Source organism: Phasianus colchicus, chromosome 15 (genome assembly GCF_987193195.1).
Source record: "Phasianus colchicus chromosome 15, bPhaCol1.hap1.1, whole genome shotgun sequence".
Taxonomy (NCBI): Eukaryota; Metazoa; Chordata; class Aves; order Galliformes; family Phasianidae; genus Phasianus; species Phasianus colchicus.
The window spans coordinates 17553340-17577866 of record NC_143450.1 but is presented as its reverse complement, the minus strand read 5'-3'; the positions used below and the strand labels follow the sequence as shown (position 1 = coordinate 17577866).

The 24527-nt window shown below is 42.3% G+C and overlaps 4 protein-coding genes across 8 annotated transcripts in view; 1 reads left to right on the top strand and 3 right to left on the bottom strand.

The window, feature by feature from the left end:
• Positions 1–11248, top strand: part of AFF4 (ALF transcription elongation factor 4) — a 49421-nt gene extending 38173 nt beyond the window's left edge. For 4 of the 5 annotated variants that reach the window (XM_090150917.1, XM_090150914.1, XM_090150915.1 and 1 more), the window contains 8 exons: positions 435–532; positions 1101–1164; positions 1313–1449; positions 1865–1936; positions 3114–3207; positions 3728–3771; positions 4598–4818; positions 5408–5579. In XM_090150917.1, coding sequence (XP_090007043.1) covers positions 435–532; positions 1101–1164; positions 1313–1449; positions 1865–1936; positions 3114–3207; positions 3728–3771; positions 4598–4818; positions 5408–5526 — 849 coding nt within the window. In that variant the 3' untranslated portion in view covers positions 5527–5579. Of the gene's footprint in view, positions 1–434; positions 533–1100; positions 1165–1312; positions 1450–1864; positions 1937–3113; positions 3208–3727; positions 3772–4597; positions 4819–5407; positions 5580–11132 lie in introns of those variants that run through there. The other variant, XM_090150918.1, reaches the window with a different exon arrangement.
• Positions 11249–11418: 170 nt separating this feature from the next.
• LEAP2 (liver enriched antimicrobial peptide 2) lies at positions 11419–13327 on the bottom strand. Its single transcript, XM_031598486.2, has 3 exons — positions 13172–13327; positions 12629–12765; positions 11419–11685 (listed from the first exon to the last, which is right to left on the bottom strand). The coding sequence occupies exons 1-3, from the start codon at positions 13226–13228 to the stop codon at positions 11649–11651; spliced, it is 231 nt and encodes a 76-aa protein (XP_031454346.2). The 5' UTR covers positions 13229–13327; the 3' UTR covers positions 11419–11648.
• Positions 13328–17080: 3753 nt separating this feature from the next.
• Positions 17081–17679, bottom strand: UQCRQ (ubiquinol-cytochrome c reductase complex III subunit VII). The gene is made up of 2 exons (XM_031598485.2): positions 17462–17679; positions 17081–17310 (listed from the first exon to the last, which is right to left on the bottom strand). Exons 1-2 carry the CDS (start codon positions 17613–17615, stop codon positions 17216–17218), a joined length of 249 nt encoding a protein of 82 aa, XP_031454345.1. The 5' UTR covers positions 17616–17679; the 3' UTR covers positions 17081–17215.
• Positions 17680–18172: 493 nt separating this feature from the next.
• Positions 18173–22146, bottom strand: GDF9 (growth differentiation factor 9). Its single transcript, XM_031598481.2, has 2 exons — positions 21505–22146; positions 18173–20494 (listed from the first exon to the last, which is right to left on the bottom strand). Exons 1-2 carry the CDS (start codon positions 21926–21928, stop codon positions 19545–19547), a joined length of 1374 nt encoding a protein of 457 aa, XP_031454341.2. The 5' UTR covers positions 21929–22146; the 3' UTR covers positions 18173–19544.
• Between the last annotated feature and the right edge of the window lie 2381 nt (positions 22147–24527).

The following is a 24527-nucleotide window of genomic DNA, read 5'->3' as shown; positions in this document are numbered from 1 at the left end:
GAAGTGTCACACTGAGCCATGTAAAATCAAGGGGAGCAAGGACAGCGTGTTGTGAGGACAGCTGTTATTTCTCCTGAAGATGGTGTTTCTGAAATACTGATCTTTTCAAGCCAGAGACATTCAGCAGTTTATTGTTGAAAGACGTGAGAAGTAATAAAAGTATATATAGCCTCTTTGTTCTGAGTGGAAAATCAAGATTTAGCAATATGGGAGATCTCCTAGTGTAGTTGGGCTCAGCTTAATTATAGGCTCTGTGTCTTCCCCTGTGCCAGCATGAGATGAAAGCCTCAGGGAAACTGTGTTATTATATGATGAATGGCAGCTAAAGCAGCTACAAAACTGGCCTTATTGCTTATAGAGTGTGAAGTCATGGGAAAAATTTATACATTAAATACCTTTTTGTCTTAAAAAAAAAAAAATTCTTGACATTTCAGGAAAAGATTCTGAACAATTCATCGAACTGCCCTCCTGTTTCTACTCCATCTTCAGAGAACTCAAAGTCAAGAAGAGCAAAACTTGTTTTTGATGACAGGTAAGAAAAGCAGAGGGTGCCTTTCCTGTTTTGGGGATGCTGATCTTGGAGCACAGCGAAGGTTGTCCTGTTTGCTTCACAAAGATGCTGAATACTAGTTTATGCTCTGGAGATCTGCGTATTGTTCCTGCAGCAGTGCGCTTCTCTGCCTGCCCTGTGCACCATTTACGTGGCAGCGCACTCCAGAGGAGGAACTCCAGCCTGCCCTGTGTGTTCCTGCCGAGTATGGATGGAGCAAACAGTAGACTTAAATATTCCAGGGTTGTCCTGTTTCTAAGTGTTGATATATCCATTGCACCCTTTCAGAATATCACTGCTGCCTGTCTGCCCGTTCTCTTTTAACAGAGCCTGCTTCACCCATAGTGAGCAGTTGTTGTTTTTGGTAGCAGAGAGGAGCCTTCATTTTTGAATTGCAGTTCTACAAGAATGGGATTGTGATACAGTGTCTCCTGTTATTGTAACTTGATTAGAGGGGGAAGAAGTGAAAGCTGTAACGTTAACAAACTTATGTCATAAAAGGAAGTGCAGTGTAGGTGATCTGAGTCCATAAATGTATCTTTTCTTGTAGGACTTACTCAGCTGATCATTATTTACAGGAGGCAAAGAAGTTAAAACATAACGCAGATGCATTGGTAAGTAAATCTGCAGTGTTTATCCAGTGTTTGCACGTTATGCTGGGTTTTGTTTACTGCTTTTGCTGTGTTGCTGCCTGTCTGTACTAGAACTTTCTGGTATTTCCTCTCAATATTTCCTTTTTTTTTTTTTCCCCAATTTTCTCAGTCTGACAGGTTTGAGAAGGCTGTGTACTACCTAGATGCAGTAGTGTCGTTCATTGAGTGTGGGAATGCATTGGAGAAAAATGCTCAGGAATCCAAGTCCCCGTTCCCTATGTATTCAGAAACTGTGGAATTAATCAAGTAAGCACTGTAGGGCACATACAAAACTCAAATGGTTGGAGAAGAGGGCTGGAAATTGGGGCTTCTACATTTTACTTATGTTCTGCCTCTAACTTTTGACGTCCCTTACTCTCCACTAAGAACGGATCACTTGACACTTTGTTCCAGTTACTGAAGCTCAAAGTGTGTTGTTGAAGGTTGAGATCCTTTATTCTGAAATTCTTGATGCTTTAACAATTTGTAACATCTGCAGTGCAAAAACATTCCAATTATTGTCTAGCCATGTTCTGTTCAGGGTCTGAGGGAGGAACCTGAAACAGTGAAGGAATTGAAATTAGAATTTCGTAAGAACTTTGGTGACTGGTAAATAATAGCGTGATATTTTATTTTGTGGCTTACTTGATAGATTGTTTTCTTGTTGATAATTTGTTTATAGGTACACTATGAAACTGAAGAATTACTTGGCACCGGATGCTACGGCTGCAGATAAAAGGCTAGCAGTGCTTTGGTACGTGTATCCTGAACTTTATACTACACACTGATTAACTGAAACTGCTTTCTCTCCATGAAATGCTGTCTTACATTGAGTTTTCAGGTGTTTTGAACCAAATTGGAGTTTTCCATTTGACTATACAGGATGATGGATGCTATAGATTGATTACTGTAAATTAGAATGAGGGGAATGTTAACAACAGCAGATAAGTCTTTCAACTATTAAGGAAATTACTGACTTTTTTCAGCTCCATAGCGTTGCGTCAGTTAATGCTTTTATTTTAGAATGTGATGTCATTGGTCAGTTGTCTGTTGCATGTGATGAAGTTGTAAATGTGGCTAAAAATGATAGAGGTGCCTTTGTGAATTTCATCATCCTTAATGTTTTGACAAAACTGCTGTTGATGGACTGAGCTCCTAATTTTCTTTCTTTGTAAATTATAATGTTCAAAAATAATGGATTACTGTTGAGTTGGTTGCACAGTCAGCTTATGTTGGCCTGTTACCTAAATGCTTTGGGAAACTTTGAGATTGCATTAACAAGCAAACTGTTGTCTGGTTTTGGCTTTCATTTTTGTAAATTAATATAATCAGCACACACTGCTTTACTCAATTGAATGAATTTACAATTCTGATTTGAAACTTTCTTGGAAAGGTGAACTTCTCTATTGGATTTGAGAGGAGTAACAGCAAAAAGATTTGGGGTCCTTGCTGTGTGTTCACCCAGTGAAGTGACAAAACTTGGAATGGCTGTTAAGAATTGTCACTTGCCTCCTGGATTAATTAAATGGCTGCATCAAGTAGCAAAACAGAGCCAACTGTCAGGTGGAAAAGAAAAGAGGGAACTATGGCAGAATGCACCAGACTCTATATCTCTTGACGTGAGGAAAAAAATGAAGGAACCCTTTCTGTAGGAAGTAAATTAATGTTGTCAGCTGAGCTCAGAACTGGAGATGACCTGTATCAGCAAAGTCACTGCAAACTGTAGTTTCAGCTTAAGGCACAAAACTGTTCTTTACTTTCTTGAGAAGTAAGGTTGGTGTGGGACTTCTGCTAGCTAGAGCTTGACAGTTGGCTTTTTACTGTTGAGAGAGAAAGCTTTTAAAAACACAGGTACTCAATTTTTGACTTTCAGCGTGTTGTGATAAGCTTGACTTTAACTGTAAATGTTTTGCTGTTCTGTCTTTGGTTAGTCTTCGGTGCCAGTCTCTACTATACCTAAGGCTTTTCAAACTGAAAAAGGAAAGTGCATTGAAATATTCTAAAACTCTGACTGAACATCTGAAGGTAATTGGATATATATTTTCTTCAAATATTAAAAAACTAATCAAATTGAAGTTCTGCATCACTTAAAATTCCTCTGCCTGGTATTCAGACTGCTGCATGTGAACTTCCAGTATGCCCTAATTTAGGACTGGACCTTGAAAGTACGTTCAACCTGCCTAGTTTAGAGCTGGGAGGATACTGCACGACTATAATGTCGTCAACCCACTGGTCCTAATGATAGCTTCCTATTAATATTTTGGTGCAGCTTTTGTTTTTAGTAAATTTAGTTGGCTTCAAAGAGAATTTTAAAATAGTTTTCTTGTTGTTGATATAACAAAGCTAAAACTTAGCTGATTTGTGTCTTAGTCATCACTGAAAGAGATGCTTTTCCCAATTTTGAAAGTACTTTGATATTATTTGGGATTTTGATTATTGCTTAAAAGAAAAGCCATGAGAACTCATGTTCAGAAATGACCCATTAAATAACCAGATAAAATATAATTAGCTGAGGTATAAACATAAATTTATTTTTTCCCAACAGAATTCCTATAATAATTCTCAAGCACCGTCACCTGGTATGGGAAGGTAGGTAGTGAAAGTTTACTATATTTCTACATTTATAGCTAATTTTCCACATAAACTGTGAGTCTGAGGTGCTCAAAGAGCAGCTTTCATTTTTGTGAGCCTTGGATGCTTTTGAACTAATTCCTAATTGTTCTAAGGTCTGGGTTTTGATTCTGTTGCTCAGATACGTGTTCTGATAAGAGGTTTAGAAGACTGCTGTGCAGAAATATTCTCAGGCAACTCCTCGTTGGGAGGAATGAACAAAAAAATCCTCAGTGTGTCCTTAACACACAGGTCACTTGTCTCAGTGGTTAGTTGTTTTATATAATGCTTTTTCTCTCAAAACAATAGCTTTATTAGTGCTGCAGTGATGCACTTGAAGCCCAGATGGCTACAAGTACTTTCATGATTGGCTCTTCCATAGTATAAGTTTACTTCTGTTCTTGAAATATGACAACAGATTTTTTATTGATTACTCTGTAAAGAAAAAGAAACAACAATTTTAGGAGGGCATTTCAGATTTGTATCATGTTACTTGACAATATAATGGTAGTATAATTGCCTCGCTTTAATTTTTTCATTATTACTAAGTAAGGTTCAATTTATTTAAGCAACATGTTTAATTGAAAGATGCTGCGTATCGATTTGGCTGTGAGGCTAAAATACAGGAGCTTGAGGAACCTCAGATGTTTTCACTTGTTGCAGGGCCAATCTTGGCTTCTCAGTGTGTGAAGTGGGAGTGCTTTAGCATCCCATGTTCTGAGCTGTAGGAAGAGAGGTTTGCATGATGCCCCTGACGTACCTGTGCGTGCCTTTTACAATGTAATGTTTTTCTTTGGATGAGCAGCAAGCCTGTTGGTATGCCGTCTCCAGTCTCTCCAAAGCTGTCTCCAGGGAATTCAGGAAATTACTCTTCTGGGGCAGCCAACCCTTCAGGGAGCGGGTCTTCAGTGACGATCCCCCAGAGGATCCATCAGATGGCAGCCAGCTATGTCCAAGTTACATCCAACTTCCTCTATGCCACTGAAATTTGGGACCAAGCTGAACAGCTGTCTAAAGAACAGAAAGGTAAGGGTAGGCAAAGGCAAGTTATAACCTCAGGCTTGCATGTTGTGCTAAATTCTGACAGGTTTTCAGTTTTGGAGTTGCACTTAACAGAACAAGCACAATGGTGCTTAATTGGGTCCTCTGCAAAAGGAAGATGGAAAGTAACTCCTTTGATGACAGTGATGCCCTGGGCTGGCTGTCTTGGTCGTCAGTTGGTGTTGTTGGAGATGTAACATTTCCTACCAGCTATGCTTAAAATAAATAAATAAATCTTGCATTTCCTGTAAGTTGTTCTCTGCAGAAAGCAGAACTGGATGCATTTCCTTTTCTGAAATCCTGAAGTGAATAATACACATTTGAGGAGAAGGCCACCGTGTAAACCAGAGTGTAATTATGCTTTGCAACATGTTTTCTGCAAAACAGTAAAGAAATGGACTGGAAAGGACCTCTTTCCTTTCTTTTTTTTCTGCCATCATTCAGCCATCTTCCATTTCTTTTGCCTTGATCTGGAAGATTTGTGCTGAGAAGGTGTTCTTTTAGGGAGTGCAGTATGTCCCATATAGCAGCCAATGCGAAAGACTGTGCCTAACTTGTGTTTCTGTTGTTTTAGAGTTCTTTGCTGAACTGGACAAAGCTATGGGCCCTCTGGTTTTTAATTCAAGCATCATGACAGACCTAGTGCGTTACACCCGTCAGGGACTACACTGGTTGCGCCTGGATGCCAAGTGATACTTTGAACTGAAGGAATGGAAAATAGAACACGTTTTTCTCGCTGCCTCTGATTTATCTCCACAACACTGTGTCATGTCAATAAGGAAGACTGCCATAACACATTGCTTAGTTGACACTAAGAGCAAGGAATGCTTTCACATGTCTCCCATCCTGATTTGTGTTTTGTGTTTTAACCCAAAATTATCTTGTTAATGGACTCCTTCAGTATTCCCTTCTTAAGTTATTTAAATATTTTTAAATTTGCGACATATAAAGGTGTAGCTTTGCTAATCTATCATGGATAGATTGGGTCATTGGAATTCCCGTCATAATACGTAAATAGTTGGTTTAAATCCTATTTATTTTAATTTTTTAATTTTAATTTTGAAAAGCCCGATTTGGGGCAGTTTTTAGCCGTTTCTTCCCTAAATTTACCCTTCCAAGTACTTAGGAAAAATTAAACATAGACACTTTATTTAAGTACTTTGTGAGCTTTGTTACTCTGTAATGTCTTGTGGTGGTAGAACCTGTAAAAGGAATTAGGATTGATAGGTTCTAACGTGTAGAAACACCATACTTTTCATGCCTAATGCCTATGGATCAACTAATAAATGACAGCTAGAGTTTTATTATTGCAGAATTTGTACTAAATAGAAAAATTCCAGATATTCTTCTACGTATTAAAATACTTCATTTAAATGAATTTTAAAGAAATTTATATGGAAAAATATTTAGCTGGATCTGACTTGGGTTGCTTTCAAGGCAGTTTCAAAACATTGATTTAACACTATAACAAATCACGAAACATTGCAGTAATTTGCATTTAATGTAATATCAGAGTAATGGTGTAGGAATGAACTTCTGATAGGTGCGATGCATATAGGAAAGGTTTCTGAAATGGACAATCTTGTGCTTTTTTATATCTCTTCATTTAAAACGCATTTTGTTTCCTTGCTTGTCATTTTTTGACACTTGCAAAATCCGCAGTTTTGTGGTTTAAAAAAAAAAAAACAACAACAAAACAACAGTGGTTAAATTCCTACCAGAACTGCCATTTGCATCTTTTTCATTGACTGGAAAATCAGGAATCTTAAGTAGAGACGGAGATCCATTTTTTTCCTTTTAGGGTCTGATGGTTAATGGACACTACAGCATGACAGTGCAACAGCCATTGTGGGGTGGGGAGCACACCTGCTATTACAGGGAAGTTGTCTAATCGTTTTGATGCAGAATGGATTTAAAGCTTGTATTTACCCCATATTAATGAAGGTCCCATTCGTGTTTGATGCATTTGATGGAGCAGAATATTTGTTTGAGAGGAAGTGAGTTGGTGCAACAGAAATAGTCTGTGGAGTTGCAGTCGACTGCTCCCAAAACGTGTAAACCAAAGTACCTTTCCACGTGAGGTGCTTGTCTGAGTCAAAGGTTTAAAATGCTACTGCTTTCAGTATTGCTTAGTGCCCCTAACATGTCTGGTGTGCCTTATGCCTTACTTTTAGATGAAGATTTTATGAACTGTTTACAAGATGTTTTACAGCAGGACCAGGTGTACTGTATGCAGTGGTCTTCTGCAGTACTTGGGTAAAATTCCATTTCCTTTTTAAAAGTACCAGTGTCTGTCATGCGAACTGACTTCTCATTGCAGTGGTCTCCTTCTAAAGAGTCAAGCTCTGAATATTTTGGAGTGCGATTGTGGAATGCTGCTTTGTTTTATCTCCCATTTAACCCTTAATTCTGTACCAGAGATGAACGCCCACGTTCAGGAAAAAATATTGCACTAAAGTTTTGTGTCGTTGTGGTTAAGTGCCAAAATCATGGCAACCTCGAAAGAAGGAATAGAATTCTACGCTCTTAGTACTGCAGTATGTCCTATGGGCTTTAAGAGTTTAGAAGTTTTGCAAATGAGTAACCTACTAAAAGGTAGCTGCATATTCGTAGAGCTTCCTTTGCGTTCCAGCGTGTTTTGTACTTCCAGAAGAGCTTTGCTACGTACGAACCAACACGTGGTTGGTTAGCAGACCTGTGACTTTTCCCATTACAGCTGAATCACTGATCAGGTCTGCTGGTTGGAGCATCCTTTTTATTGAATCACTGTGCAAGATGGCGTTTCTTTTCGTGTTTGCTGTTAGAGACAGAACTCTGTACCCTCAGACTCTGCATCCTGGTTAATGGGACACTGTCAACTAATTTTTCCTTTAATACTCTAAAGTGCCTAGCACTCTTTTGACGCTATATAAAAAATACCTTTGTAGAAGTTGCATTCATAGTTGATTTTTTTGTGTAGTGCTGCACCAGGCGGCGCGGCTGCTTTCGGCTTGCTCCTTTGTGCACAGTGACCATGACTGTAAGCAGGAATGGTCTCATCTCTGGGAATTTATTTTCTTTTTTTATTTCCTTAGAGTCCCACAGATACCTTTTGGTGTCACACGCAGTTGTCTCTAAAAAAAAATGTATCACTTGTCCCCGGGTCGGTGGGTCTTAAAATATTGTCTTCACGTAACTGAAAGACTTCTTCCATTGTGTCAAAATGTGGACCTGAAATGGCTGACAGAGTCTGTCACAGGGAGGTGTTCCCTGGAGTGCTGTCCCAAGTTTTCTGTCCGTATGGGAGATACGCAGTGGTCTTGTTATTTGAAAAGAAATGCCTTACTCATCTGTGGCTATTTCCATCAGAGAAACTTAAATTTCATGCTTCCAAAAGCATATCTGATGTGGGATTTACTGTTGTTTCCAAGACAGAAGTTGTGTACTTTGTCAGATTTTATAGCTATAAAAAAAGCAAATATGCTTAATATGCTTCCATCCCAAAGCCACAATGCAGACAAACAGTCCAACTCTGTCCTTCCGTTAACCTCTGCACAACAGCGGTGGAAATGCAGGCGGCGTCAGCGCTCAGGCAGGCTGCAGTGGGTGCTGAGGAGGGGATCCCTCACTCCTGGCTTCCTCAACGATTCCCTAAACGATTGTATCTTCAATACATATCAATGCTGTGATTTTAATCCCCTTCCTGAACGCAGTCCCAGTTGATGAATCTTAAAAATGGCTTAATCAGACTAGGCTTGCTCAGATATCACTATTATTTGGATTTGCTGTGAAACCTGCAGGTTCCTAGATGATAAGGTGCAACCATTTATATTTATAATCAAATCTTCAGGACACCAGAGTAAAACAGCCTGATACTTTTATTTTGATTTGAAACTATTAGCCATAAAGTAGAGCGTGTGGATGGCTCTTCTTGGCTTTTGATGGCAGTATGCAATTTGTATTGTATGTGTCTTTTAATATATATGTATATATATATGAAATCAGTCTGTCCAAAGTCTATGTTATACTTGTTTTTAGATTATGGTGCAACTGACTATATTGATATATTATTTATTGAGTGCTGAGTCACCATCTTACTGGTGATAAATCTTGCATATTATACAGGAGTGCAATGTATATTCCTTTAGATTGCTGAGGCTTGATTGCTGTGATAACAAAAGAAGAAGAAAAAAAAAAGCCCTGAAATGTATTTATGAATGGCCCCAACATACAGAGAGTCATTACTTTATGGAAATGATGTTGTGCTTGCCCGGGGCAAGTAAAATAAAGCCGTAGGCAGATAATTATGTAGTTCTCCAAAATGGGAAACTATTGGAAAGAGAGACTACCTTTGCTGTATTTAATATTTCATTTACCCAACAGATATTTACTGTCACTGCAGCATTTATGTTAAGGGCCTGAGCAAGTCGAGTTTGAATTACCCATTGGGGAGTAAGCAACTTCCAAATTTTTAGATTTCTGACAAATACTTTGGTCAGGGTTTAAATTACTCCATCTAATGAAACAGTGTTATGGAAACCTGTATGTTAATGCTGGATATCTTGAAGTGTGAAGACTAGCCAAAGCTTCTGATGGCCAACTGAAACAAATACAGAGCTATTCCAGGAGGCAAATCTCCAAAGTGTGAAAGTTACCTAAAAGCAATCAATCAGGGAATCGTGATGTGTGTCAAACTCCATTACTTTTCAAGGAATTGGTTTCTGATGCCATGATGCCATTTGAAAGCAGCAGTGTGGGGGGTGGGGGCAGGCAGGGAAGGAGGGTTAGCTGTGTGGTAGGGACATTTTGCTCTCAGCTGGAGCTCTGGTCTTTGCTAGATCAGCCATTGACAGCATTAGTTCTTTGCTCTCTGCCCATCTCAGCTGAGTTTCAATTGAATTACACTATGCTGTGTTACAGCATTAAGGTTTATATAGGATATCTCTATGTAAATGTTTTAATTTCACCTGGAAACTTAATGGAAATGTACCTATTCCTGTCGTACCTCTCTGTTTGCTATTGGAGCTGATACAGGCAAATTGGAATGCAGTGTTCCCTGACTTGGTTTTTATATGCAGCCCTGGGAATCGGTGCCATTGGGTGCACAGAACTTCTGCAGCCCTTCTTTTCGGCTGCATTGATGTTACACATCTGAAAACTCAACTCTAAGGACCAGGCATGACTTTTGCAAGCACAGTTCCTGACATTTGTATCTGGTCCCCCTTTTAAATTGTTTTAAGAAATTTTGTATATGGAGGATAAAGTGCTTATATATTTATTAAAAATCCTTTATCTTAATTGAAATTATTATTTGATGAAGAAGGGTTTTTTTGGGGGAGGGTTTGTGGGTGAGGGAAGGTAACTTTTCACCTGTCGCTTATAAATGAAGCCCTTATGAATCATACAGAAAGGTACTGCTAGTAACTAATGGGATGTCTCTGTTTCACACTTTGTACATGACGAGTCCATGTGTTGCGTTTTGTTTCTATCAGAATATTTAGGCATCTGTCTTCAACCAAAACCTAAAAAAACACACCAACTGTGATTTTATTTGTTGCAATACATTTGAAATTTCAAAGGGTACTTTGGGGCTCAAAATTAGGATTTCTAAGTCAGTATGTGCATTTCACGTAATAAAGCTGTTAATGGTGAGCAAAGTATTATATACTAACTAGATTTTTTCCACATCTGTATAGTATATTCTATGTATTTTGTGGTATTGAGATTATAGAAAGTTTAGTGTCTGAAACATGCGTTTAATGTGTATTTTTAAACAAATTTATGGCAATTAAAATATTTGGAGAAAAGGGTATCACATTTCAATTTGTAAAGATCTTTTTAACTACTGTGTCATTAAAATGCTTTGTACAATGCAAAACTGTAACTGGAGAAACTAAGTTTAATAAATATCAAATAGATTTTCTGTATTAAACTTCGGAGTGGTCCTGTCTGTTGAGTGGGCTGCCTGCTCCCTGCTGCTGTGTTTTTAAGCAGAGTTTCTTTTTTGATCCCAGCGCTCTGCACACAACAAGGGAAGATGCATTCAGTATATGTGTGTCTCAGACTGTTGATATTTGTCAATCAAAATCAGCTTTGTTTCCCTCAGCTCTTTAATGCCTATCTGGTCAAAATCTGATTTTGATAGAAGGTATGTTGAAATAATAGGACTCTTCAGGCAGGGAGGTCAGCTTGGGACGTAGGCAATTTTGATTAGAAATAATTTAAAAGTAAATACTTCTTCCAGTTATCACCAGATATATTTAGTATATTGAATCTGCTAGCACTATTATTATCAGTTTGTTTGCTCTCTCTTCTAACAGGCCTTTATTTGAGGTACGGATAAGAGTTCAGCTGTTGAGACTGAAATGAGATGGAAGCGTGATCAACTTTATGCGCTTGCCAGGTTGAAGGATAAATGTCTAAAGTCCACTGTGAAATAAGCACTTCTGCTTGAAATGCCTGATGTGCTGTCACCATACACTTTGGTCGCAGGATGCAAGGAAAAATCCAGGTAGCTTGCTGAATATAAATTTTTAATACACAGCTTAAAAAAATATATATATGAACAATTACAAAAAAAACCCAAAACAAACATGAGATGCAGAGTCCTTTTATTGAGCTTGGCCAGAGTCATCCTCAGTGCGTGCTGCAGAGGTACAGCCTCAGTGAGCAAATGCTCTCCATCTCTTTGAAGTCCTTTTACCAGTTCTTATGACAGGAAAGTCGAATGTAATTTTTGCTGATTTGCTGTCGTAGCTTCTGAGTGGTCAATAAATATGTCACAAGTAGAGCTGAGCCGTGGTAGCAGTAACAGCGGCGGGTGTCCTCATGGCAGGTCACTCGGAGGCCGTTCTAAGGAAGCAGCGGTTCTTCCTAGAGGACAAAACATCATCAGGCACTGACAGCTCAGACTGGCAGCCGTGCAGGGCTGATACAGGTCTGTCTGGCCCTAGCAGTGCTCATCTTACTCAGCTGTCGCAGTGGTGCTGCTGTGGATCTCGCTGACTCAATTCAGTTTGGCTTTATTCATTTTACGTTCTTTACTTTCTGTGGTAACTCAATAGTATGTGTTACTCAGGTCTAAATAGTCAGATAGTGGAGGACAGATTATACGTAAGGGATGCCTTTCTGTCTATTTATCTTCCTGCTGTTACAGTTCATCCATGCTAGTCGGTAGAACCAAAGGAAGCATTTCAAATGCATGCAAAAGAGGAGCCCGACTACCTTCTCCTGTAGCATTTGTGTGTAGATGATGTGTGTGTTCTACTCCTCTTCCATTTGCTTTCTGGCAGGACTACAGTAGGTGCCACACAAAATCAGCTTTCAGTCACTAAGTAACTTCAGCATCACTTTTTGTATGTATTTGGACAATTTACTCACACCTAGCATGCATGGTACTGAGGAATGTCAGCTTTAGTATTTTAGCTCTCTTTGAGCTGAGAGCGTAAGTAGTCCCCATTAATTAATATATGCTCTAAAGTGAACAATATTGGCCTTAAGAAGGATTAATTTTAAGGCCTCTTAGCCAATACCTAAATTCAGTCTAAAATTCTGTGTTCTTTTTTCTTTTTTTGAGATGACTTTTTGGGGTTGCATTGCAATGGCTAAGGCTTGTCGTCAAGGGCACTTGGACTCTGGTCTGTTTGTACTGCTAACAAAAGAGGTCTGAATCTATTGCTCCATCCTTATTCCTGGCATCTTTTTCTTCTATGCACAGAATTAATCCCATATCTTGTTTGATTGAGAATAAGGAGCTTCCTCTACATAACAGCGTATCAAGCGTCTCTGAGCTTTGATATTGATGAGGGTTATTTACCTGCATAGCATTGTAATGCATTCACTGTTATCCCTACATGAGGCTCCAACAGGTCTCAGTGAGACTCCTCTCCAGAAAGGCGTCATCCGCTTCTGTCTCAGGAGAGGCTGTGGTTGGTGCAGGGAAGCACAGTGCACCTGGAACAGAGTTGCAGCCAACCGTCAGGAGCATGCAGCAGCAGTAGGCAGGGGGTCGCTTTGATGCTCGGGTCAATCCTCTTAAACATTTTTAAGTGAAGGACTTTAAATCTTTCTTGTTTTCAGGCATTGCTCTCTTAAAGTATAATTGCTTTTATCCGAGTCTTAAAGAAATAGTTACTGAAAACTAACGTTTTAGTTACTTTGGGAGGGAAGGCAGAGTTACTTGCTCGATTACTTTTCAGAGTAACCCATCTTCACTCGGCAGTCACTCTACTTCTTTGGCATGCTGAATCTGCTAAAAGAGCTCTACCCATACTGCAGATTCCTGCCAGTTTCTCTCATTCGCGCCCTTCTTTGCTGCCTGACATTTGAACTAGCACTTCAAATAGTTATCTGTGCTTACCTGACTGAGCAGCAGCGAGAAGAATAAAAGGAATGCCACAGTTTTCAAACAGTGCATCTTCACAGTATGAGCTGCCACTTCAACTGTAAGAGCAGCCGTGGGCAGAGGAGGTTGGAAGAGCCCCGAATAGGACTTCCCAAGCTACAGCCAGATTTTTATAGACTTCATTCTCTTATCACTGCATCAGCTGTCAGTCATTACAAGAGCAAAGTTCATTTAGGAGCAAGAGGGAATTACGAAGCTAGCATCTACTGAAGTGATCTGGTTCAAGGCCTATCTATCTAGCTAATAATTTACTCTCCTTCCACTTGTACTTTGTCTGGTCAGCTTACCAGATTTGCCAACTGTTCCTTCTTTAAAGTCTATCTAGCATGTTACCAGAACTCCGTTGTGTGCTTGCAAGTAAAAGTGTGGGTGGCCAACAGTATCGTGGTGAAGATCAAAAAGCCATAACCTTATTTGACTTCTGTGACATTCACAGTATGCACAGCTCTGAGTTTGCCAGCTGGGAGGTAACTACTTTTCTCCCGAGAGTATTTGGAGCAGAGAATCAAACTTTCGATTCTGCTTCTCGTTCTTGGTGTCTAAAAGAATCACAAGCAAGCCATTTAACTTTTCTTTCCACAAAGTAGTACTTGAGAATCAGATGTAATGTTTTCCATGTGGGGTTTGGAATGCAAAAATTATGTTATTACTTAATAGGTAAATCACAGATCTCTAGATAGCTAAGCACAAAAGTAGAAGAGGTGCTTGCAAGGATTTTGTGGAGGTGAGTTGCTCTATGTAGCAAGACTGGTTTATTGAGATGAACACTCTGCTGTAGTCTGTATCTCACAGTGTAACTCATGATTAATCTTCTGAAAGGTGCCAACAAACCTCCCACTGATGTGGACGGGCAGACTATAATTAAGGGGAATCTTAAACTATTCTGTGGTGATACAAGATTGCCAACAGCCTAGAGAAAATAATGTTTAAAAAGGACTACATACTGCCTCTCATTTTTTCCAAAATATCAAAGTTGAGACATGCTTGTCCCACTTGTCTCCCACTGAGACAAGTAGGAGTAGTGTGTTTCTAAGTTTACTTAGAAACTCTGTAAGTGCATATTTACTCCTTTTTGTTGGTGATATTTTATGCATCCAGCTGCCATGTATGTCCAAGTATGCTGCATCTGTCAAGGAAATGATTATTTCAGTTGCAGAGTCACAGAACACAGATGTAGTTGCATCGAGTTCTCCATGCAGATTTTGAAGCAGTCTGTTTAAAAAATAAAAAATAAAAAAAAAAATTCAAGTAGTCAGATACTGTATAAAAGTAATTATGCGTTAGCTACATGATAAATCCAAATGTGAATGCAGTAGGCTACAGTTTTCTGTGATTGCTTAATATGGAGGCATAAGTGCCAGCGTGGAAGGCAAGTTACATAGATTAAGATAATACCTGCTATGTTGTCAGGTTCCAGCCTACAAATGATTACTGGGAAGCCCAAATTTCACTGGGATTAAATAAAAACCCTTTGCAGCATATTGCCTCCAATCCACTGCTGGAAGATTTGTTCCTTTCCTGGGGTTCCTCTTAACTTTTCCCACTTCCCCTTGTTTGTCTTGCTTCCCTGTGAGGAGGAATCAAAACTGGTCTTTATTTCACTTTCTTGGATCTCACATAGTCATTGCAGATCAAATAGCTGAACTTCAGTATTGGTTTTTTTTTGTTTTTGTTTTTTACATTTGTCTGTGAATTTCTCAATCATTTCTTCCACTGAATCCTTTCTTTACATACATCTGAGTTGTAATTACTCCTTTCTTTGCTAGGCACTATCGAGCAGAGACGGGGAAAAAAGAGCCAGTGGTTTGTCTTGACTTCACCTGTAGAGCACAGGCTTGAAATGGCATCTCAGCTCTCAGAGCAGTGCCTTCAGCATGTCGTTGTTTCTCAGCTTTTTTGGCTAGCTAAAACTAGTAATTTGTGATGATACGTCAAAATCGGTGTGTCTCCTAGGTTCTTCATAGTGTCTGTGTAGTTGCAGATCCCTTTTAGGCTGCTATCTGTTTCACTTGTGCAAGAAAAAAAGGGACTTATTGTTTCCATGTATGCAAACGCAGTGCAGTCCAGGTGTCTACTGCTGGCCAGTAGATAGCCAATGCAATTGTTTAAACAATTGACAAAGAAAACAAAACATGGCTGTGTTGCCACTTGACATTTAGGGAAGGAACATCAGAAATAAATCAGGCGACGGAGAAATTTTCAGCTGCATTGTTCAGATTCTGAAACGCTGCTCAGCTGACCTCCCACGCACCACCTGGCAGGTGGGAGCCATCACAGCCCATGTGCCGGGTTTGCATCTCGCTCCCTGCTGCACAGGCTGGGCCTGCAGGCAACTGCAGAGATGAGAACAGCTCAGCAGGATTGCAGCAGGCGCTGCCAGCAGCAGGAGCAGACAGGGAGCTGCTCCAGCCCACCTGCTGACCCCGCAGCATGAAGGTTAAAAGCCAGGGCCTGGCAGTGCTGCCGCTTGAGGCTCACAGGGCTGCTGGGTTGTAGGTAAACTCACCAGTGGCAGCTGAACGTGCCACCTGTTTACAGTAGTCTAGCAGCTGGTCAGGACATAGTTCAGCTGTCTGTGAACGGGGGCAGAGACTCATCAGAAAGGCTGGGCTCTGTTCTGAGCTGCTCATGTTCAACAGAACTGCTGAGGCACTGAAAAAAAAGTATTGACTCAAGCTCCCACTGTTTGAAGCTTAGATGTCCTGTTATTCAGGCTACAAATCAACTGCTGTCACTCTTTGAGGGTAAGTAAATAAGAGTTCTGAATGAAATATGCCTGCAGACATCTTTGGCTGCTCTCAGAATTGGAGTGCCCAGTTCATTGTTCCCTTGCTTAAGTGGAAGACAGGATTGAATTGAAAGAGAGTAAAACAGAGATTATTTGTAGCAGAACTTGAAGCACTGAGGAGCTTGCTTTACTTGTTTCTGCCAGCCTCAGACTGCACTTGGGAGTACAGAACAAGAAAACCTTCAGCTATAAAAGTTGTATATCCCCCAGCTTGCTGAAGTGAGAGACTGAGCATCTTTGCCTTCCAGACAGTTCAGCCCTTAACCCACAAAGGAACTATCACAGAAAAACGTCACACTCTGCAGATTAGATAAATTTGCAGTACCAGCTACAGGAGTAGAGTGACAGGGAGATAAATGTGTTACTTTGCTTGTGCTTGAATTTGAGACAGGCAGCTCAACACTTAAATAAATAAATAAATAAATAAAGGAATGAGCCAAACATTCTGGACTTTGGAGAGCAAAGCATGTCATATGCTTAACTGCCCCAGGGTGAATTTTGCAGTCATGTGTTTGAAAATATAATGGTAGTAATAGAGTTCCTTAAATCATCCTTGGGTGTTAAAATAATCCCTTTACTTCCTTGTAGTTCCCTAAGAACTGCTTTTAATTCAGCCAATTAACACTAACCAAACATCAGAACTGCAGTTTATCATCAGATTATTATTAATAAATATGATAACCTGGTAACTGTATAGAGGGTCAAAGCTCATATTCAATTCTGAACCATCAGTCGGGTTGGGCAATTTTTGTCAGTATCATATCAGACTGTTTGTTCTTCACAGGTACAGAGACTAGAATGTATTCTAATTCAAGCAAAAAGTGGCTAGTGAGGGAAAGATAAAGGGATCAAAGAGCTTGCCTCTGTACTGTTATTTCTCATCACTTGTATTATAGCAAGGGCTGTCTTTAACTAACTGCACTACGAAATATTTCCTGAAAGTAGAGTCAGAAAGTCTGGGAATGTAAAATAAAGCAATTGGAGCTCAGAGAAATTTAGTACAGTTATCTCTCAGTATGGAATTCACCTGACAGATAACGTGGTGCAATTCACCTTAAACACTGTAAGACACGGACTTCATATAAAGACATGGGACAAAGTTAAAGTTTATTAGGCATTATGATATATTATCTCCCCGTCCCTCTGGTTACATGAACAAGCACAGCAACAAGCCGTTGGTGCTACAGAGTGGTAACGTCTTAGAGATGCAGTCACTGGTCGTTCTCATAGTCAGCAGGGTTCTTCCTCTTCAGCCTCTCAAACTCTTGTGTGCCCCAGGAGTAGAGGAGGTAGGCGCCCACGAAGGCTGGAAAGGAAAAGGAACGCTGACACAGGGCAAGGCACGGAGCGGCCTGGGCCACTTGCAGCGCTTCTGAACCAACAAAACCCCGCCACGACACCTCGCTACAAAACCCCACCGCCCCGCTCCGCCTCCCTCAGCCCCGCCGCCTACTCACGGGGTGCAACCTTGAAGACCTGCGAGCTGAACCGCCGCCACACGTTGGGCAGCCCGTCCGAGAAGACGTTGGGCATCGCTCGCTGCTCGAAAGGCGACAGGCTGTAGGTGATGATGTGGCGCACCCGGGCCAGGTTCCCGAAGTGGATGCCCATGGTGGTACCGTGTCACCTTGCGGGCTGCGCTGCCGCCGCGCGCCCCGGAAGAGGAATCTCAGATGCTGCTTCCGCTTCCGGGCCGCACGGCGGCCATTGGTTACCGCGGGTTCCCATGGTTACCACGGGTTACCATTGGTTGCTAAGGGTTACGCTGGAGGTGCGCGCCCCCGCTGCGTGAGGCCCCGCCGATCGCCGATCCCCTCCGGGCTGTGGGCGCCTGCGGAGCTCGTCCCGCTGGCACATCGGTTCTAACAACCCCACGTCTCTAATCAGCTCCGTTAACGATGCAGCTTCTGCTGGCTTTGCAGGGACGGGGGGAGGAGAGGAGCAGGGCGTGTGTGCAGCTGCTGAGGGTGGGAAAGGCCTGCGCGCCCTGGCGGCGGGCTGCGAGGGCGGTAGCGGTGCTCACGGTTCTGCGCCTCCTCAGCCGGAGATCCGCGCTGTTGTGCCGCTGCAGAGCGCAGGCTGCGCCGTCACACCGCACGGGAGGAGCCCTGGAATCCATTGCAGATTTCTGATACGAGGTTACGCGTTTCTGTGAGCGTGTTTTAGCTGCCCCCAGTACGGTTTCAATAGCCTGGATGCTTTCTCTTGAATTAGCTTTTTCACACTCGTGCTAAAGACCCAATAATTTTGTTTTACACCTCCATGCTTATTTCTGCTGAATCAAATACAGCGTACCCGATCTCCTCAATCCCCACAAAAATGCTGTGAGAAGTCACAAAAAGATGTTGCCAGAATTTATCACTGAGAAAAGAACCACAGAGATAATTTGAAAGGAGGCCACTTTAAACAAACAAACGCTTGGCAGAGCTGAATTCCCATCGTTTGAAACGGACTGGTGGGAGTGACGCTTCTTAGGCAAGGAACCCTTTTCTAACCCAATCAAATGCAGTGCTGACCTGGGGCAGGAGCCTGTTAGACATGGAGCTATTTTGCCTTGAGCTCTTGGTAAAATGTACCCTCACACTGAGCCAAAGTAAGCACTATTTTTAGTGTAGCAGCCCCAGGCTAATGCAATCAGCAGAGGCTGTGTTGTAGCAGGCAGCACCGCAGCTCCACACCGCCCTTCAGGCTCACACTGAAGCTCTCCTGCTGCCCTGCCAGCGTGCTGTGAGCCACGCGGAGCCCCTCTGGGTTCTGTGCTTCCCCCCCAGGCTGCGTGCCCAGGCCAAGCAACGTAGAACTGTGAGAGTCATGACTAATGTTACAGACTAGTAGAGAATGGAGGAGTTTATACAACAGTACATTCACAAATTGTTTTAAAAGCTATTCTTAGCTATTAAAACAAACAAACAAAAAAACAAAAAACAAAAAAACCACAAAACAGCACTGCATTCTTCCATTAAAGAATCCCTACCAAAGCAGTCCTTTGTGTGAGCTGCAGCCAAAGCTCCCTTAGCTTGAGTTCTCAGCCTGCAATAAGCATTTTCTGCAACATTCCTACAACAAGGAAAGTGCTGGGGGAATTGGAAATTTGGAAAGGAAAAATAATGAAATACTGAGAAAGTAATTTTAACATTAGCCTTTTTTCCTCTTTCCCTAGAAGCTTAGCAGAAGCATCATTACAAAGGATTTCTTTATATAGAGAAAGACCAGCAGACACTGAATTTAAGTGATATGAGTGATAAGCATTCATTTTATTTATTATTAAATCTGTAACAAAACAGCTTAAAATAGGCATCTGGTAGTTGAAACCACTTCTGTTCAAATGCAATATTATTCCAATAAAAAGATATCTACATTTATTTTCACGTTCTAGAAAGACTGAGTGGCTACAAAAATAGTGCTATTATATAAACACCCTCTTATTCCATGCTAAATCCTATTCAGTTTGAAAGAGCTGTTAGAATTACACAAATGCTACAAATATCTTGAGAATGCAAAACACCCAAACTCAGTGTAAAGCAGCTTAGGGTACACCCACTACCGACAAGTGCACTTAGTAGCTATCATGTCCTCGTATTCTTTGTAGACTATGGAGCCATCAGGCTCTATGGTCAGGACGCTCAGAGGGCTGTACTCAGCAGGAACACAGGAGGGCCTGGGAACAGAAGAGTCCAATTTCTCATATATGATGTTCTGCACCATTGTGTGTACAGGAGAGCCGTAACGGTGCCCGACCACCCTGGGACAGTCACCCTTGCAGTACTGAGGGCTGTATCGATGCGGTGCTATTATCCATTTGTCCCATTTTAATTGGCTGAAGCTCAAACGGAAGCTGTGAAGCTCACACTCGTTTTGAGGAAACAGAAACTGTTTGAAATATTCACTCAAATTTTGAGGCGGAGTTGCCAGAGCTTCCTTCAGATTCTCTTCCCTTCGATGCCGAGACGCCCTTTTACCCTGCGTCTTCTCTCTTCCTTCATCACCTGTCACATCAGCAAACAGACTGTTCCTTTGCTTGGGCCGCACCAGGCTTTTCCTTCTGTGTCTGAGTGAGTTCCACCTGTGATAAGCTTGCTCGCTGGTATCATTTAGGTAAAGAAGAAGAGAAGGGGGGACCAGAGCCATATTAATGAGATTATCCTGTTTAGTGTTATCTTGTGGGTTACCCAAAAGACAAGTGAAGTTCACAGCCATGTGAATATTCCTCCTGTTAGTAGCAATGAGAGGCTGCAGAAAAGAAGTCACATCAATCTCAACCCACTTGCGCTTTCTAACTTCAAAGTGCAGGCTAAGAGCTACGGAGTGCGAAACACTGGGACATACTTGGCTAGAAAAATCATGCTCCTTAACAGACAAATGGCACGTGCACATAAAGGAAGAAGTGGGAACTGAGGTGTCAAATGAGTAGAGCAAGACAGACTTGAGTAAGTGCTCGAGAGCAGTAACACGATCCAGGTTGAAGAGCAAATCCACCGAGTGAAGGTCTCCTGGGAAGGGAAACAGAGATCTTGCACAGTTAACACATCTTGATTTGCCACCTGTACATAAATGCTATGGCATAGTGGATAATCAGAAATTGTTAACCAGCGGAAGAAACCAATTTAGATGCCCATATTTTTATTATACGGAATGTCTACTTAGGTGAGAACCAAAAGTTATCAACAAAACCAAGGCGGCCCAAGGCTTTTAAGAGGCGTTAGCGTGCAGTTAAGGAGCAGCACACAAAATTGGCAGTTGTCCTTTCAGTTCTGGGAAGGGGAAAGAGGAACCAGACTCTTTGGATTGTACAGAAAACCATGAAATGAAATAGTGCAAGTTTTAAAGGGTGTGCTGCCAGGTCCCCTTTAAAACTTCAGGTTTTTAGCATTAACTGCAGTTATTCTTCCTGCTCGCATATTCCTGACCAACAGCTGCCAGCGACTCTGACTAACAGCAAAGCAGAAAGTCATTTTTGTCAGTTTGCTTTTCTCTTGTGAAGCAGAAAGGACTGCTTCCAAGCTATTTTGAATGCATATTTCTGTCTCATTCATCCCTATTGTAGGATACACTGTTCTTATCATTTCCTATTATGTTTTCTGTATTTCCATCTCAGTTCTGAGATTGGCTGGCCCTCTCTCCAGGCGTGGAGCTGAATGCTCAGCACACTGCTTCTCTCACTGCTCAGCACTGCCTCTTTTCCTCTGAGTTAGAAATTGTTCTTTGTGACCACACAAGTGCATTAAGTGATCTCCAAACTCACAGAGAGCAAAGGATTAAGAGTCAGATGAGGGCTCTGTGGATCTTAATGAACTTACAGTATGGTTTACATTAATGATTTTTCATCTAAAGTTACGAACTTTAACAGCAGCCTTAAAATTTGCTTTCGGAAGTTGGTTCAGATACAGACCACTGCTTGAACTGCTGCTGTATTTAGGATACATTGGCGTGAGATCGACTATCTAAAACCAAAACGCCTCCAGCAGTCTGAGCTGGGCAGCTCGGGTGGCTCCGCACCTACCTGTAACCAGATCCCTGTGGCGGTGCTGGCACTCAGAACACGGGGTGAAAAGTCGAACAGTGTTATAGAGGTGGCTCTTGTGGGCCTTCGGGATTCCCTCCTTGGTGGCGTACATCTTATACAGCCTCTTCATGTACCGCAGGGCTCGGGAGTCCGGCTGCAGCCTGGGGGTCCCGCTTTCCCAGCTCTGACGTCCCTGGTCGGACAGCACTTTGAGCAGGGGGGGCAGGAGGGCATAGCCTCGGCTCACACCCTGGGGCAGCCGCAGCAGCGGGTGGAGCTCGCTGAGCTCAGGAGCTCCCAGGAGCCCGGAGGGTTTGTCAGGTGCTGCGCGATCCTCGGAGCGGGGGGAGCACTGGATGCTAAAAGAAAGCCAGTGAATGCAGCAATAGAAACAAACGCAGATCCTCCAGGTACCCGCCATGTTCTTCAGATTTGCAGCCTAACAACGCTTCCCCCAGAACATTCGAGAAAAAAAGAACACGCGAGCACGAGCACTTATATATGTTGCAGCTGTGTGAGGCTTCTTTGTGATTAGAAACCAAAGGGAAAGCTCCGCAGCTGGCCGTGAAACCCACGTGTGCGCGTGCGGCCAGGCTGAGTCTTTGCACGTGGAAGCATCTCATCAGCAAACCCCGCTTCTCAGGGTTAAACTTTACCGCCCGCTGAGCTGCAACGCGCGGCTGTTCGTGGATCAGCCCGCAGGGGGAGAAGCGATGCCGCTGGGCCGGCTGAGAGAGCGCGACCTGCGGGGATTCCGGTATTTGTGGGTTAGCTATTAAAGAAAGGGCAGCAACAACGCCGGTTAGCTATTGCTAAACATGTACAGGATGCTCCCGAAGACTCCATCTGGAGAAGCACCGAGTGCTTGGAGAGTTTAGAAACTCTTCTTACAGGATGTAATGAAAGGGATGGATTTTTGTTTTCTTTAATGAGGAAATGTGCTTTCATGCCAGGTGTCTTTAATCAGAGCTGTGCTATGGGTAACCTAGGGAGGTGCCACCTGTAATCTGGCTTTCACATCTTAGTGCTTCTAAGTAAGGAGTGCTCGTTCAGAGAATGCTTAATTAACTTACAGAGTTCTTTCATTTGAGTGGAAGGCTAATTCAGATAACAATCTCTAATGTGAAACAACGTAACCTTTTTTCTTAGATCTCTTAAAGCTGTTTTGACTGTGATGGAGGGTACCATGGGATACCATCAGATCTAAGGCCATCTGTGCAACACAGCTTTGGATGAGCTTAGTACTTTGGTTCATTTTAAAAATACATCCTTCAGTGACACATGATGAGCTGATCTGCTGCTCTCCTGTGCTTGTAAACCATTCCCTCTCTGTGTCAGTGTCAGACAAACGTGACAATGGTTTCTGCCATTCCATGACTATTTAAGCTGCTCTCCATCACCTTTTCTTTTTTCTTCACCAAGTACCTCATTTGTACTATCACAAACAAATAGCAATCTTTGAATTTCAATAAAGCAGAGATGAAGGCTTGTGGCTTTGCCCTGTAGTTAGATAATGACGTTTGTATGTTTCCACGAGAGAGCAAAAGCAATGATTGCAGGTGCAGCTGGTTCTGCCCCAACAAAGTGCTTCACTTGGGCTTTCTGAGCTGATTCAGAGCACCGTGAAATACAAGAAGCACCAGGTGCTCTCTGTAAGGTCCCTTAATAATGCTGCAGACCCATAGCTAACTACACGCACACTGTAACTCAGCTCAGTGCCTGCTGTGGAGCTGTGTCCTGCTCTGATGCAAAGCTTGCTGCATGCAGTGCTGTGATGAGCTGCACTTCTCCCTGTCAGGAGCAGGGCATGCTGCAGAAGTGCTCTGCTGCTCCTTTGAATGCATCGCCAGCAGCACTGGAAGCTGAGCATGTAGCACAGCATTGAGGAGAGATCCTGTGGCACTTTGTACCACTGGAATTAATAACTGTTCTTGGCAGGGTGGTCAGTTGGTTCATTTAGTACGTGAGTTTGGTGACTGAATAGGCAGCGGTGTGAGAAAAGCTGTACTTCACCCTTAGTGAAAACAACCTCCTGGCACAGGGCAGCCCTCCTTTGGTCACTGGAATGGAGCCCGGCCCTCCTCTGCTCGTGGGCTGCTGGGGCTGCTTGGCTTTTTCCAAGCCCTTTAGTTTTGCTGCAGTGAAGGTACGTGCTTGTGGAGTGCTCGCTTACAGCTCTTCTGTACTGAAATCTTGGTTGACAACTCGTGCACGCGTTGCTTCCCATCAGCCTTGTGATGATAGGTGATAAGTATTGATATGCAGTGTTCAAGCAAGGCACTCACAGCCTCACCTGCTCAGCAAATACTGCACAGAAACTGCTGGGTATCTCCTCGCTGTAATCAGATATTCATTAAAAAAGAATGACGAGAGCTCATTCCCCTGCTGTTCAATCCATCCAGGGCTGTGAGGCAGCTCAGGCTGTGCCCTTTGTTAAAGAGGAAGGTAGGAGGTGAGGTGCTGGCTTTGCTGTGCTGGTAGGGAAGCTGCTGTTAGTGTGGTTTATCTGTACAGTGATACCATGCAGTCTGTCATCAGGTGCACGTTTTGGGTTAGCGTGTGCTGGTCAGGCATTAAAAGCAAACAAAAGCACTCTTAATAAACACAGAAATAGGTTTGCAGAAGTCCTTTCCCTTTCTATTTTACTTTTTCTATAGAAATGGGAACGATAAAAACCCAAATAAACTCTGACAAGCCAGGAGATGGGGGCTGATGCTTGGCATTCCTCCTCCTGTCTTTGCATGCTGCAGAGCTGAGATCTGCCGTGTCCTTAGATCAGTTCAGTTGGAAGGGACTTACAAGCATCACCAGACAGCAGTGATCCTGTCATCTGGCCTGGGGCCAGATGGCCAGGTAAATAACAGTACCCACATGTGATGTTTTTCAGATTTTTAAAATTCTTTTTCAATAAAACAGCAATTCTGTATTCCCCGGGACCGGGTCGTGGCTGTAAGGTAGGAAACGAGGAATTGTTTGTTTTGTTGGGCTGCAATGTGTGTCCTTGTGTGACCCTCAGCGAG